Source organism: Schistocerca nitens, chromosome 12 (genome assembly GCF_023898315.1).
Source record: "Schistocerca nitens isolate TAMUIC-IGC-003100 chromosome 12, iqSchNite1.1, whole genome shotgun sequence".
Classification (NCBI taxonomy): domain Eukaryota; kingdom Metazoa; phylum Arthropoda; class Insecta; order Orthoptera; family Acrididae; genus Schistocerca; species Schistocerca nitens.
Window position 1 is genome coordinate 155,214,208 of NC_064625.1, and position 16,034 is coordinate 155,230,241.

The 16,034-nt window shown below is 42.4% G+C and overlaps 1 protein-coding gene across 1 annotated transcript in view; it reads left to right on the forward strand.

Annotated features, from left to right (window-relative positions):
- LOC126215376 (intermembrane lipid transfer protein Vps13) overlaps positions 1–16,034 on the forward strand; it is a 442,186-nt gene that overhangs the window by 273,415 nt on the left and 152,737 nt on the right. The window contains exon 43 of the mRNA XM_049942070.1: positions 7,471–7,518. Within this exon, the coding sequence (XP_049798027.1) occupies positions 7,471–7,518 (48 nt within the window). The remainder of the gene's footprint in view (positions 1–7,470; positions 7,519–16,034) is intronic.

The window sequence follows — 16,034 nt, forward strand, 5'->3', positions numbered from 1 at the left end:
GTAGGCTTTGTCTTTGAACATGTCTGTGACCATAGCTGTTGGTGGAGAGGGGCAATGTAGCTTATTTTTAAGGCAGCATGAATATCAATAAAGTGTTGTGGCTTGATGAAATGTGGTACAGTTTTGCTCACATTGACAAGCAGAGGTGGACAGCCAACACAATTAAAGGAACAATGGCAGTGTCTTATGATGAAGGGAGCAGACTTATTTTTGTTCATGCATGCACCTTAAAAGGTTTTCTCTCAGTCCCCTGTTTTTAAATCAAAGAATACAGGAGATCATCACGAAGAAAGAAACCAGGTGCATTTATAAAGTGATTTCATAGAATTACTAGTACCAAATCTGGGAAAATTATCAATAGTTGTCCTAGATAATAATCCTTACCTTCAGTTGTTGTCGACAAGACACCTGACGTGGTAAAATCGAAGGGGGGAAACAAGTGTTTGGCTTCAATGTCGTAACATCGGTGTAAGTGAAAACTTAAAAAAAATATGGAGCTTATGAATTTAATCTCTCTCCATAAGCCACAGTTCTCCATATATGAAGTCAACAAACTGGCAAAAACATCATTATGCTACCACTGCCATTCCAACCAAGTGGTGTTAATATGGGCCCTTATTATTTACATTGGCAGGAATAATAATAATTATTATAAGAATAATTTAACCTTATCTGCAGTTGAAGCAGTCACTAAACAAGCTATTAGGAATGTCACTCTGGAGTCTGGAAGAAAGCCATCATACATACACAGAGCGCCACGGAAAGAGCACGGTAGAATGAAGCTGTTTCGGAATATTCAGTAGAGGAGATGATTATTTCATTAAATAAGAGCAGTGACAGTGATACTTAAAGCGTATGTCGTAGCGACGACTGTGATGCAGTGAGTTTTTCTACTATCACCAGAGAAATGCAGCACAGATGGATTGAACTGACTGTTTGGAGTGTGCAGCTTGCAATTGTAAGTAGCTATATAATAAAAGCATATTGTTGTAAGTTGTGAAATTCTTCTGTATTCTGACATAATTGTGTGTCAGTCCTACATGAGAGTACAGCATGTTTGAGATTCTTTTTTCGGAACTTAGTAAAATTATGTGCTGCATTCCATATGGAAGCTTGCTCTGCTTGATACACTTACGACCCTCGAATTTATATCAGCCATACAAGTGTTGTGTCACAGCAGGACACATTGCAAGAATCCGTGGCAATTTTTTATCCTGGTGTAGTTTTTAGCTATTCTACGTCAGTACATGCAATGAAACAGTTGGGCAAACGAGGACATAACTTGCGGTGACTTGTTTGTCCCACCATTGCCTCCGTTACTGGTCTCAGTTTTTGTAATTGTCGTCAGATGTATGGTCACATATATATTCTGTGACTGATGTTTTATATTTGAAAATGATAACATAGCTCGTTGTAACCGATAATGTAACCCCCCCCCCCCCTATTTTTTTTTTCCCCCCCCAAGAAAAATTGTGTGTACTGTGACTAGGGCTTCACTATTGTAGTGTCAAATAAAAATTTAATGTTTGAAATTTTAATAAGAAGGCATTATCAGCAACTAATTCCAGATGAAGTTCATCTCAGTAATTCAGTCTCTAACATACAAAAGAAACATTACTGTTTACAATATAATTGGAGCAATACTGAAGCCCCATTTTTTTGTATAACTTTTTTTTCCCCAATACTGTTTGTCCTATTTAAGGTATTTTTTACCACACTGATAAACTCACATAATCTTATTTGTTGTTGTGCTAGAAATACTTACTAGGAGGATCATAAAAATTAACGACAAATTAATTACAAACCTAGCGATCTGCTTCTCGTAACAAAACTGTAAGAGTGGTCAGTTAGTACTTGATACTGGACCATTGTCCATCATATTTAATTGAAATTATCCATGCCACGAAACTCCATCAGAGGTCCAGTTTGGGTTGGATGAAATGTGATGTGTTCATAAGATTTTGTTCACGGCATTTTCTCAGGTAACTTGAGCATAGTTGGCATAATGTATGGGCTTTATTTCATCAAAATTGGATCATGGAAAGAAAGATATGATAATTTAATGTTTTAAGGCCTGCTCAGCATAGTAGCTCAGATGCTGACTTCAGTGATGGCATAATACATCAAACAACCTCAGTGGCAGAATTACATGCCACAGTCTTATCTTTACGAATATAAACTAACATTGAATTTACTTGTTTAATTGGGTAGGTAAAAAGTCTACTCACCAAATGGCGACAGAACACACTTATAAAATATTGTTGTGATTGGTAGGCTTTCAGAGCAAGTGGCTCCTTCTTCGGGCAGCAGGATTGAAGGGGAAGGAAGAAGGGTGAAGGAAAAGGACTGGAGAGCTCTAGGAAAAGAGGTAGATTTCGAGAAAGTCACCCTGAACCACAGCTAGGGCAAGGCTTACCCTGGGGGATGAGGAGGAAAGACTGATTGTTGGGGACTGCATTCAATGAAATTTGAAAACGTGAGAGCTTAAAGTGGAAGACAGGGTAATATGCAATACAGAGATTACTACTAAAACATTGTGCATGGAGTTAATAAGAGTAAGAAGCTAAGTGCATAGTATGTAACAGAGGTGGGAGGAGGCAATGCAAAATACATGGGAAAGACAATGAAAGATGTAGGAAATTAAAACAGAGTGAAACAAAGAGTAGTTACAGGGAAGAACAGCTGAGACAGAAGAAATTAATGTAAATTAAGGCCAGATGGGTGGTGAGAACCGAGGACATGTCGTAATGCTAGATGCCACCTGCGGAGTTTTGAGAAACTGGTGTCTCGCGGAAGAATCCAGATGGTGCGTGTGGTGAAACAGGAGCCGAGGTCACGAATGTCACGTTGTAGAACATGCTCTGCAAAAGGAAATATTATCTGATGCAGTACCCGACAATCAGTCTTTCCTTCTCGTCCCGTAGGGTAAGGCTCCCCTGACCCGCGGTTCTAGGTGACTTCCCCAAAATCTCCCCTATTCCTAGACCTCTCCAGTCCTTTGCCTTCACCATTCTTCCTTCCCCTTCAACCCTTCTGCACGAAGAAGGAACCACTGCTCCGAAAGCTTGTCAATCACAACAGCCTTTAAAATGCCTGTTCTGCCACCGCTTGGTGAGTAGATTTTTTATCTATTGAATTAAATAATTTTATCAATAATTGATTGAATTTACGTGGATACATATATATATATTTATTGGCTTTGCTTTGTGTATTAAAAAATGAAAAATTTGCTTTGCTTCTCTTGGTCTGTTTAATTTCTGTTTGACTTCTCATATAGGAAAACAAATTTATTGAGTAACTGACCCTATAAGGGTCCCATTATTACCAACTGATGTATGCCTTGCCTGGTAACGTGCACACACAGTGCACCCGCGGGCCAGGCAGTTAATGTCCCCATCGATGCTATGCCAATACACGTGCTGGCGAGCCAAAACTTTCATACGGGACATACCCCAGTGCCTGCGGTGTAACAAACTGAGCACTTGATGCCGCAGATCCGGAGGGATGACCACCCGACGGACATCGGACTCTGTGGCCGAGAGGAGGACATCGTCGATTGTGCAGAGCCTGTGGGATAGGTGGCACCAGGGGCTGCAATTGGTTTGCAGCCAATGAGTAATACAGGAGGGACACACGTGGACCACGTAGCAGAGAACCTGCTGCAAGATAGGATCACGGCGGGTAGCCGCAGCAATTTGAGCGACCATAAGAGGCAGATTGTCCAGTGCATCCCGGCGGGGAGAATCGATGTGAAAGCAGAGGACCTCCTGTCGGTCAAATGCAGGATCGGGGCCTGCTGGGAGACGTGACAAAGCGTACATGTTACCACGGTTGGCTTATACCAGACGGTGTAAGCGTAATTTCGTAAAAATAACGCCCAGCGCTGGAGACGTTGAGCCACCCACTCTGGCAGGTGAGAGTGGGGTCTGAAAAGCGTAACTAAGGGTTTATGGTCCATCAGGAGCGTGAACTTTGCCCCAAAGAAATAGGTGTGGAATTTTTGGACGGTAAACACGATCGCCAGGGCCTCCTTTTCAATCTGGGGTTGGTTCCGTTGTGCTGGGATCAACGTCTTAAACGAATAAGCGATGGGATGTTCGGATCCATCGGCATTCCGATGCACGAGGATGGCCTCGATGCCGTGTGCCGGTGCATCAGCCGCCCCACAAGCGAGGGAGTGAGGCAAGTAGCGGACTTCAGCATCGTCCTTAACTGAAGAAAAGCCTGGTCACTGGCAGGAGTCCAATCAAAAGGCAGCCCTTGTGACACAAGTGATTGAGGGATTGAGCAACAGAGGCAGCCTAGGGTAAGAACTTCAAGTAATAAGTAACCTTGCCTAAAAAGCCCTGGAGATCAGATAAGTCCTTGGGACGAGGAAGGGCCTCAGTGGCCGCGACATTACGACCCGAAGGGCGAATGCCATCTTTGCTACGTCAGTGGCCTAAGTATTCCACTTCCGGCCAACAGCATAAACCTGCAGATTGCAGAGCGTGAAATAAGGCGCTGAAGTTTTGCTAATGTTGCTGGCAGGAATGCCTGGTGACCAAGTTGTCATCCAGATAATTCACGCAGGCAGGGATAGGCTGCATTAGCTGCTCGAGGAAATGCCGGAAAGTGGCCGGCGCCGAAGAGACACCAAATGGAAGGCGCTCGTACAATCCGAAAGACATATTGATAACCGAGATGTTCTGGGAATTGGCATCCGAGGGTAGCTGGTGGTATGCCTCGGCCAGGTCAGTCTTGGAAAAGTACTCTCCCCCGGCAAGCTTGGCGAGAAGATCTTCCTGTCGTGGAATGGGGTAAGAGTGGACTACGGATAGTAGTGCCGAAGTTCCCACACAGGCGAAGGGACCCATTGGGTCTCTGTAAGACCACTAATGGTGTCGCCCAGGCACTGTATGTCACAGGCTCCAGAATGCCAGTGGCCTGGAACCGACCAAGTTCCAGCTCGACTGCCGGCTGTAAGGCCACCGGAAGGGGTCGGACCTGGAAAAAGTGAGGCTGCATATCTGGCTGATTGTGCGCCTGAAAATCAGAAGCACATCTGAGATCTGTTGCAAACAATGATGCAAAAGCAGAGCACAGATCTGCAGAGTCCTGAAAAGGAACAGCCGTGGAAGTGACCTTAACTTCTTCAGAAATTGAAAAGCCAAACAGCTGAAGCATCCAGGCCAAAAATATTCGAAGCTGTCGGATGGTCGACGACAAATAGGGTAAGGAGCCAGGGAACACGTTTTTACATCGCCTGGACGACGAACTGCGAACAGAATGGAATGGAGCCATCTCCGTATGGGACCAAATGCCGAGAGGGAGGTGACAACTCTTAAGAGTCCAGCCGGGTATATGTCGCCATATTAATCAGGGAGACAGTGGCCCCAGTCTCGACCTGAAAACTGACATCCTCAGTGAAAAGGCGGAGTGGGACTACCGACTGCAGAGCACGGGCAGTATCTCGAGGTGCAGGAGGGGTAGGACCTGAGCGAATAGAGCGACTACGACAAACCGATCGTATGTGGCCCTCCTTGTTACACAGCAAGTACGTTTTCCAGCGGTAGGGACAATCAGCTCGAGGATGTGTGGTAAAGCACTGTGGGCAAGAGGGGAGTGGGCCGCGTGACTAGTGACGAGGGGCGACCAGAGGCGCCGATGCCATAGAGATGTCAGATAAGAGGAGTTCAGATGGCGCCGGCCTCGGTCAGCAGGGCCACGTCAACGTTGCGAGGCCGGAACCGGCAGAGACACAGCGATCACCGCCACCTGCGGCCACGTCATAAGACGCTCATTAGCCACCTGACCAACTTAAAACGAGTGTGCAATGCGGAGAATCTCATCCGAGGAGGGTTTATCGAGTTTCATTGCCACAGTGTAGACCTCGGGATCGGGAGCCAGCTGAACCACCACATCCCGGATCAGGGAGTTCGCATACGAAGCCTTACACTGCCGATTGGTGCACGTAAAATCACATCGACAGCTGAGACCCTGCAGGTCAATGACCCGGGAATGATAAGATTGACCAGGCTGTTTATGGTACTGGTGGAACTCCAGCCGAGAGGTGACCACATGGTAGCATTGGGAATAACACTTTGTCAGCAAAAGGCATATCTCCTGGAAAGAGTGAACTACAGGATGAGACAACAGTGCCAACTTGCGGAGAAGAAAGAACGTGTCTGGGGAGGCCCGAGACAAAAACAACCAACACTGCAAGGAGTCATCCGTGACTTGAAAAGCTGTGTAATGTTGTTTCAGCTGATGTAAGTATGTTCCCCAGTCTTCTTTAGTGTCATTAAATGGGGGGATCGACGGCGGATGTGGGAAAGCATCGGACACCTGAGGACTCTGAAGCTGTTGTGGTAATGCGTACCGGTCATAAACTTTGTCCATTAGCAACAGCAGCGACTGTTGTAAGGTGTCTAACTGGAGCTGCCGCTGCTGCACGAGCTGCTGCTGTTGCTCCAGAAGACAGACCAACTTCGTTTCCATGCTAACAACTATCACCGTTTACCTCATTGCCAAAATGTTGTAGCCACGACCGGAGCAGTCGCGGGTTTGCTGAGAACGAAAGCACGGCAGGACCAAACTGAGGTGGCCCGTGAACAGACAAAACGAATGGGGAAGGACGAACACGACGGACGACCGAACGAGACCTAATGAACAACAACACGCAAATAGCAACGGGGTCACAAGCGAAACCTCACGAATGCACAATGTTCACTCGTACCCGGAAACCGAGTAAACACGCTGTGTGTAGGTGAGATGTCGATAGATTAATGTGAATATCAGACTGCCTGTTGAGTGAGAGGCAGGTGCTTAAATAGCTGATAGAGTATGTTGCTGTTGGCCGCTGGGACTACGTGCTCAACCGTGGTGACCTCACATTATACGCCGGCCAGGATCGCATGCGCAGCCGCGGCTTACGATGCGACGGCTGGAGATACCTCTAGTGGTAATCGAGGTCCGTGCCATCTGGCGCGGATTTGAAATCCGTGGCACTTGCTAACAGAAAAGCACTGGTGTATAGCTAACAAAATTAATAAATTTCCAACTGAGGAGTCAGTTATGTCTACTAAGTGTTTTGAGCTGGGAACCTGGGTGTCTTTAAGCTTTGCCAAACTCTCTTCTCCCAGCCTTTACTTTTTCTCTGCTTAAAAAGGATGTTCAGTACCTTTGAAAACTGGTAGTTTTACACCTTTAAATGTGTTTCCTTCTGCTACTGCTGCTACCTCATTGTAGAACTTATCTATTTGTATTATGAACAGTCTCAGTTCAGTGATCATTTCCGTGCCCAGTTAAATGTTTGTATACTATTTGTTCTGTTGTGTTGAGTAAGTTATTTTGATTGATGTGTTGCGTATTGTTCTTGTTTTCATTTTTTTGTAACTGTGGTGCCTTAAAAATTATCGCTATGCTGTGTGCAGTTTTTTTCTGTGCCAGAGTACACGAGTTGACATTGCCTGTTTGTGCTGTCCACAGAAGTCACGTAAAACAGAGAAAAACGAGTCATCCGGCAGCCCTCTCAAGGTACCGCGCTATTCTTGTCTCAAGTATCTAGTTTCACCACACTCTGTGTTCCATTAGATGTCCTGTTCTCGAACTGCTAGTCGTATGTATTTTTTAGCATGCACTCGTTGTGTTAATTTACAGATCCTGTACGTGCTTTGCATGAAAAAGCTCAGATATATTCGCTTTGGAAGCTGACAATTGGGTGTGACTAGTACTTACTATAACATCACAGTGTGGTCAGTACTAACTAACATGTGGTGTTAATCAAAAAGATAGTGCTGAACCCTGTTGACATGGAATGACCAATTTGCCAAAAGAATCATGCGAGCAAAAGTGACCCAAATGTATTGTTAGGGTTGCAGAATAGCAGTAGTTGATCTGTCTCGTATAATAAACATCCACATACTGAGGAATTACGAATACACATAAGCACAGTGTTCCCACAAGTTTCACTCGTAATAGAAAGCGGAGCAGATAAGAAACGGGACTTTCTTGACTGATTGTACAATAAAAAAGCACATAAATTCACAATGTACGGAAAACATCTGAACATGAGAACTGGCATTTAAACTAGTGTATGTGATACTCAACCAAAGTGTCCCGCATATTAAAGAGAACATCCATCAGTAAACACATTTAGTTAGGAATTAATCGAAGTTAGATTTGACTGTTACAGTTCATGTGCTGTGTGGCAGGCATTAGATGGGCAGGGGTTGGCGAAACAGCTGACTCTCCTGCTGTTGAACAGCCGCGTTGTAACCTACATGGTCCTACTGGACCGGCAGATCATGTATTCTCAGGAGAAGCTGGTTTCATCTGAATCTCACTGGGAAATAATGTCGGAATGATGTGTGTATACCCAGCACATTTGACAACTATTGTTTAGTTTAGCAGTCACATCAAGTTTTACAGAAGTACGATACCTGAGTGGAGCCTCACAAATTGCAACGTATTCTGAAAAACATGGCTAAATATAGTTTTTGTTATGGCTGCTAGAAGAATATAATAATTCCAATCCCAAAGAAAGCAGATGTTGACAGATGTGAAAATTACCGAACTATCAGTTTAATAAGTCACAGCTGCAAAATACTAACGCGAATTCTTTACAGGCGAATGGAAAAACTGCTAGAAGCCCACCTCGGGGAAGATCAGTTTAGATTCCACAGAAATGTTGGAACACGTGACCTTACCACTTATCTTAGAAAATAGATTATGGAAAGGCAAACCTACGTTTGTAGCGTTTGTAGACGTAGAGAAAGCTTTTGACAATGTTGACTGGAATACTCTCTTTCAAATTCTAAAGGTGGCAGGGGTAAAATACAGGGAGCGAAAGGCTATTTACAATTTGTACAGAAAGCAGATGGCAGTTATAAGAGTTGAGGGGCATGAAAGGGAAGCAGTGGTTGGGAAGGGAGTGAGACAGGGTTGTAGCCTCTCCCCGATGTTATTCAATCGGTATATTGCGCAATCAGTAAAGGAAACAAAAGAAAAGTTTGGAGTAGGTATTAAAATCCATGGAGAAGAAATAAAAACTTTGAGGCTCACCGATGACATTGTAATTCTGTCAGAGACAGAAAAGGACTCGGAAGAGCATTTGAATGGAATGGACAGTGTCTTGAAAGGAGGATATCAGATGAACATCAACAAAAGCAAAACGAGGATAATGGAAGGTAGTTGAATTAAGTCGGGTGATGCTGAGGGTATTAGATTAGGAAATGAGACACTGAAAGTAGTAAAGGAGTTTTGCTATTTGGGGAGCAAAATAACTGATGATGGTCGAAGTAGAGAGGATATAAAATGTAGCCTGGCAATGGCGAGGAAAGCGTTTCTGAAGAAGAGAAATTTGTTAACATCGAGTATAGATTTAAGTGTCAGGAAGTCGTTCCTGAAAGTATTTGTATGGAGTATAGCCATGTACGGAAGTGAAACATGGGCGATAAATAGTTTGGACAAGAAAGAATAGAAGCTTTCGAAATGTGGTGCTACAGAAGAATGCTGAAGATTAGATGGGTAGATCACGTAACTAATGAGGAGGTATTGAATAGAATTGGGGAGAAGAGGAGTTTGTGGCACAACTTCACAAGAAGAAGGGATCGGTTGGTAGGACATGTTCTGAGGCATCAGGGGATCACAAATTTAGCATTGGAGGGCAGCGTGGAGGGAAAAAATCATAGAGGGAGACCAAGAAATGAATACACTAAGCAGATTCAGAAGGATGTGGGCTGCAGTAGGTACTGGGAGATGAAGCAGCTTGCACAGGATAGAGTAGCATGGAGAGCTGCATCAAACCAGTCTCAGGACTGAAGACGACAACAACAACAACAACAACAACAACAACAACAACACACATGTTTGGTCTGCCTCCGTAGCCGAGTGGTCGACATGACAGACCCTCGCGTGGGGGGACTTGGATTTGATTCCCAGTACTGGTAGGGATTTAACCTCAGTGGGAGGACTAGAGTGGAGTGCAATGCCAGCCGAGGAGCTATCCTATGGTGAAGTAGTAGCAGCTTCACGGTCGGAACATCGGCAGTGGCTGGGAGTGCAGTGTGCTGACCCCGTGCTCCTCCGTACCGCATCTGACGGTGACTGAGGGTGACACAAAGGATGCACAACTCTCGTGTGGTTTTCAGTGCCCGACTGCAGAGTTCCCTTTTCTTTTGTATCGCATATTCTTGAACACGTATGGATTTTTTGGTTTGTTTTGTTTAGAAGCAACAACAATGCTTATTTGAGTTTTCCTGGAATTCAGAAATATGTAAACAGCTGACGACCCATTCGATGTGACTTCTCTGCAAGAATCCTGATTGCAGAATGTGACAGTGTGAGCGGTATTATGAGCAGTAGCAGTCTACTGCCGATAACACCACTACTGTATTTGGTCTTCATAAAACCATCTGTACATCACATTGTGCACTGCAGTGTGAAATACTGTCAAGTTATATATCACTCCCTCACTCCTAATGTGTGAGGAGGGGACTCGGGTGGTTTCCCTCTAGCTCAGATGCACGAATTGTGTGTGTTTGCCTGTTCGTTGAGATGGAACTGTGACTCGTCAGTGCAAACTGCCATCGCACTTCCTCCTCGTGTGGCATTACAAATGGCGTGAATCACTAACAGAAAGCTGCAAACGTTCCACTGGCTTCAGACGAGAAGTGACTATCGATTCTACAGATGCGTTGTCAAAACAGTAGCTCAGTACCGTGTGGGCAGTATGGTGAACTTTTATAATATATCATTACCAGTTGACATAGCCATTTGAAAAACTCATTATTGGTCACAGAAATGAGCTCATCTCGGTCAAAAGAACAGAGGTATTGCAAAAAGGAATATTGAATTGTTAAAATTATTTAGGAAAGAGACTGAATTTTTATGATTAGAAAGATATTGCTGATAAAGTCACTCTTTGGTTGATAGCAGTCTCTTAGAGACATTTTTAACTAAAAAACATTAGCATGTGGGCTGTAGGTGGGCTAACATCTTTGGTTTTGTTGATAAATTTCTGCAGTAGCAAGTGCAGTGTTGAGGGAGTGCAGTGTGAGGGATTAATATTTCTTTTCATGGTTAATTTTATGTCTGCTTTCTATGTGTGTACTAATCTGTATATGATCAATGTACAGCAGTTTCCTAAAATATAAGTAGCCTGTAAATCACAGTCCAGCATCACTGGAATAAGGGTGGTGAATGAAATTAACAGTCTACACTACATTATAGTAGAATTTGGTGGTCAACTTAACACAACTTATTTTTCTTACCTGCTTATTCTTATTTCTTTCTAATTTGTGTTTGTGGTAAGTTTCTTAACTGTTATCAGGTTCACTGAAAACATAACAGAAGGCGTGTAAAATGTATACTGCTACCTATTAAAAATTCAACAGCAAGTAGTATAGAAAATGTTAGTTATTGTGCTTTTGTGCTAGGTGCCAGGGCACATGGATTATAAAGGGAAATGGAATACTGTATTTTATGGACTATAAGACACACCTTAATTTTTAAACAGTTTGTTTCTTAAAAAATAACATTTTTATGATTTTTGTTGTTAGTTTGCAATGCCAGACTAAGAGAAAAAATTCTTAGTTTATAAAGCCATGAAAATTGTCATATGAACTTTCTTCTTTTCCTCCTCCTACTTCTAGTTCATAATCATCATCATCATTGTTGTCCTCTTCATATATATGACGAGCTTCACTGCCATCGAGAGAGTTACTTAAGCCGCATTTCTTGAAAGATTTAACAGTAATCTCTGCTCTCACTCTAGACCACAACTGTTTTATCCACTGACACACTCGTTTGACTGTAGTCCATTTTAAATCTCCCTTCAGCATGAATTCATGTTGGGTTTCATCCATCATTCATGTGTTCCATTCCTCTCTCATATACACTTTAAATGATTTATTTATCGAGACATCGAGAGGTTGTATTTGTGAAGTAAGCTCTTTGGAATGATAATAGGCACTGTATTTCCCTGTCTCAATTTCTCTTTCACTCCTAAACTGATGTACCACAAGAAGAGAATTTTTCTTCAATAAAGCATCTTTTCTTGTCTCCCACACTCTGTTAATCCATAATTTCATTCTAGCCTCATCCATCCAACCTTCGTCATTCACATGTGAACACCACCACCTGGTGGAATTTCAGAAAGTTTTGGCATTGTTTTGCACTTGGAAATGACCATTCGATTAAGTTTAGTAATGTCACCACAACAAGGACAACAGTGTCGTGCATTTTGTCACGTACACTTGTGTTTGTAGTTATAGTTTTAGTGCCTTTCATGGCAACAGTTCTGTTACACGGCACATCAAATGTGAGACTACTTTCGTCCATATTAGCTGTTTGGTTTATTTTCACACTGGTTTTCTTTGAATGTTGAATAATAAAGTGATGGCAAGATAATATTTTACCTTCATACCCTTGTGGCATTTTCAGAAATAGATTTTGGTTTGCATGCTACTGCATGACACTTCATAAACCTGTAGCACCAACTAACTCCATCCCTAAAATCTGTTGAGTTCCACTGTAACATTAGCTTAACAGGGTGTATTTGAATCATTTTTTATTAATTCCAGTGCCATTTTGACAGTGCCCTTGAATCCATGTCGTCTTCTAGTTGTTGCCATTTTTATTTCAATTCTCTACTTGCACATTTAGTCTTCCTCATTTTTTTCAATTCTTCTTTACTAGCCTGCCAATCGTGAACTGTTTTCTCTGTTGGCGGAGGGCCGAAATGCCACTCAGCTGTTCTGCTTCCGTGTTCCTCTGCAGGTGCTATTACTTTCAGTTTATGGTCCACATTGTAATAATATCTTTTTTCCATTATGGAACTAGCTGCTAACAAAACTATTGTACTGTTACTGATAACACAAATCACTTGCAATTAAAGTTCCCTGGCACCGTAGACAGCAATGATGAATCGTAAGCTAGACAGTGTTCTGGGTTTATGGTGGTGGGGTGGCAGGGAGACAGTTTTATCAAGCTTGTGGATACCTGCAACTCAGTCATTGCATCGATGCACTGCTACTGCCAGTCGAGTCCGATGTTTCCAGGTAGATCGAGTTTCCTGTGGCATTGAATATAGGGCCATTTTTAAGACTGTCAGGAATTTTAAATCAAACACTGGACATTTTTATGTTAATCTCGAGTACAATACGCACACGAGTGTTTGAGGCAGTTTTTCAAAGAAAAATCTGTGTCTCGTAGTCTGTAAAATACGGTAGCAGATTCAACCGTCAAAGAGTATGTCGAGGTAGCGAGATGTTTGAGTGTGCTCCTTTGTGCTGTCCCTTCCCTGTTGAGGTACAGATTCATTTGTAGACAGGATGAAGAGTGGGTGGAAGTGATAGACAGTAAGTTGGACCTGGTAAATCCTACTTCTCAGCTCTGATGTATTTAGTACCAGCCACACAGATGGGATGAGGTCCTTCTCACACATCTCTGCCTAGGACAAAGCCCTACGACACAACTTCTCGCTCCGGCGAGAGAAGCGTCCAATGTCTGGTCCTCGTGGAGTACGAATCACAGCACACGTCATTTTAATAGACTGATACTGTGTTTTAGATTCAGACAAGAGGTCAGCAGCAACTTACTGCCGTATTTGCCCTCTCTTTTATCTGACAATCAAATGAATATGGTGCTCATTTAGGGTTTTTAATTGCCAGTTTTAGAACATCAGACCATTTTTACATTTTCTTAATAGTGTGGATGACTGTGAGTGAGGTTAGGGAGTGAGTGACACACACACACACACACACACACACACACGTATAGTACAGTACAGTAGGTATAATACATGACGAAATTTGTGGATGATATAGGGGTATACGGGAAGCAAGATCTATTACTAAAATATCAACCCAGAACCCAGTACCAGCTGCAGCATGTAGGCAGCAAAAATTCAATCTCCAATATTTCACATAATTATTGATCGAATTCAAAAATTAAAAATGGTGTCATGATCTACTGAGTAATAGATGCAAACTTATAATAAAAATTAAACACAATAAGATGAGTATTACAGTCAGGAACTGTGTGTTTGTCTCGAGGCAGCATAACTGAGGCTCGCAGATACCCTGGCTGTATTCATCCACTATTTGGAAATGAGACCACTTTGCAACTTGCGACAAACTTTACACACAATTTGAAACTTTTACGGAACATTTTCATGCTGATGCCCTTACAAAATGGTGAATGTAACAAGACGTATCACTTACTGCATTTTCTGCTGTTTGTGCAATCAAACTTCAGCATGTGGTGTGACATATTAATTTATTAGTTCTTTATTACTAAGTCGATTCAAGAGACAGTTTGCATACAGTATCTACGTAAGTCATGAATGTACCTGCAAAATTACATCATCGTACTGCACATAGTTCAGGAGATGTGATGTAGCAAACATTTATGTGCATGAAAAATTAGCTTTTGCTTAAAATGACGTGCAGTAAAACTTTAACATCAGGCTCGATATTTTGATTTATTACATCTTTATTAATAATTATATTTGCAACACACTTTGCTTACAGTATCTACAGATATCATTTAATGTGTGTACAAAATTGTCATTGTACACCACACAGTTGAGGAAATGTGTGATCATAAATGTAGAGATGCATGAAAAATTGGCTTTTGATTAGAGTGGACCACAAATTGCCCAGTTCATATTCATCCAGTGTTTCATAATGAGAACACTTACCAATTTACAACAAATTTTAAGCATAATTTCAAACTTTTCCTAAACTTGTTCTTGCTTATATGCTTAAAGGGAAATATTTAACAAAATAACATTAAGTAATGAACAGCATTAGGGAAAGGATAAATTGCTCATCACCATAAAGATGACCCTTTGAGTTGCAGACAGGCACACTGAAAAGGCTATTAAACATTACTACTTTTAGCCAAAGCCTTCAGAAAAGCGCGCACACACACACACACACACACACACACACACACACACACACACACACACACACACTCTTTTTGCACACATGACAGTTGAAGCTGCTGGTGGTAGTGGTCATGTGTGCATGAGGTATGCCTCCTTGTGTGAATATGTGTGTATTTTCCTTGCTGAAAAAGGCTTTGGCTGAAAGTATAAAGTGTCACAGTCATTTTGTTGTGCCTGTCTTCAGCTCAGTGGGCCATCTTTATTGTGAGTAGCAATCTATTCTTTTCTGTTGTTGATATTCTGTTATTGAGTTTCCATTGTTTGTGAAGTAATTAGACATTTGAAGCTGTTTTATACATAAGAGTCTGATTCTGTAAAGAATCGGTATTTTACTGGTTCAGTAGATAGAGCTGCCACATCTAGCAAAAACATTGGCTGTAAACTGGCTAGGCATAAACTCAAACTGAGCTCGGGTGACAGATACAGGTACACGAAGTGTTTAGTAACGAACCTGTAAATGCTTGCAGTACTTACGTTTGGCAACTAGTTTTGAACTAACTGGTTCATTCTCGAGCTGAGGCGGCACCGAAAGTGCAGTACGTGCTTTATCAAATATTCGCAGAATGATTGTAACAGTCTACGTATGCCTCTTAGCAACTCAGAATTGATTGAGTCACTAAGAGGCACATGTGGATTGTGACAGTCATCCTGCGAACATTTCGTAAAGTATGTGGGCTCGAAAATGAACTGGTCGATTTGAAACTAGTCACCAAACAAATGTACGGCAAGTGTCGAAAGAGATTTTTAATAAATGCTTTGTGAAATATTAAAAATGTTGACGGTTCCATCTTGACGAAATGTATAAACTGAAAAAAGATAAAGGTACAGCATTCTGCACTGCTTCAACTCTGTGCCTGTGCCAGAGTTCATTGGTCACTGTGGCTGAAATGGAGTGGTTGCCAGTCTCTCTGTGACCCGTGGCAGATGTTTCCGACGGGTGAGACATCTTGAGATCATGTCGACCGTGGCAACAGTTGAGTGCTCTCTGTATTGGGCCTTAGTACATAGAATGTGTGAAGCAGAGGTTCTAGATATCTTACGGCACACCACACCACCACAGCATGCGCTAGTCCCATATGATGAAGATGAGTGCAAT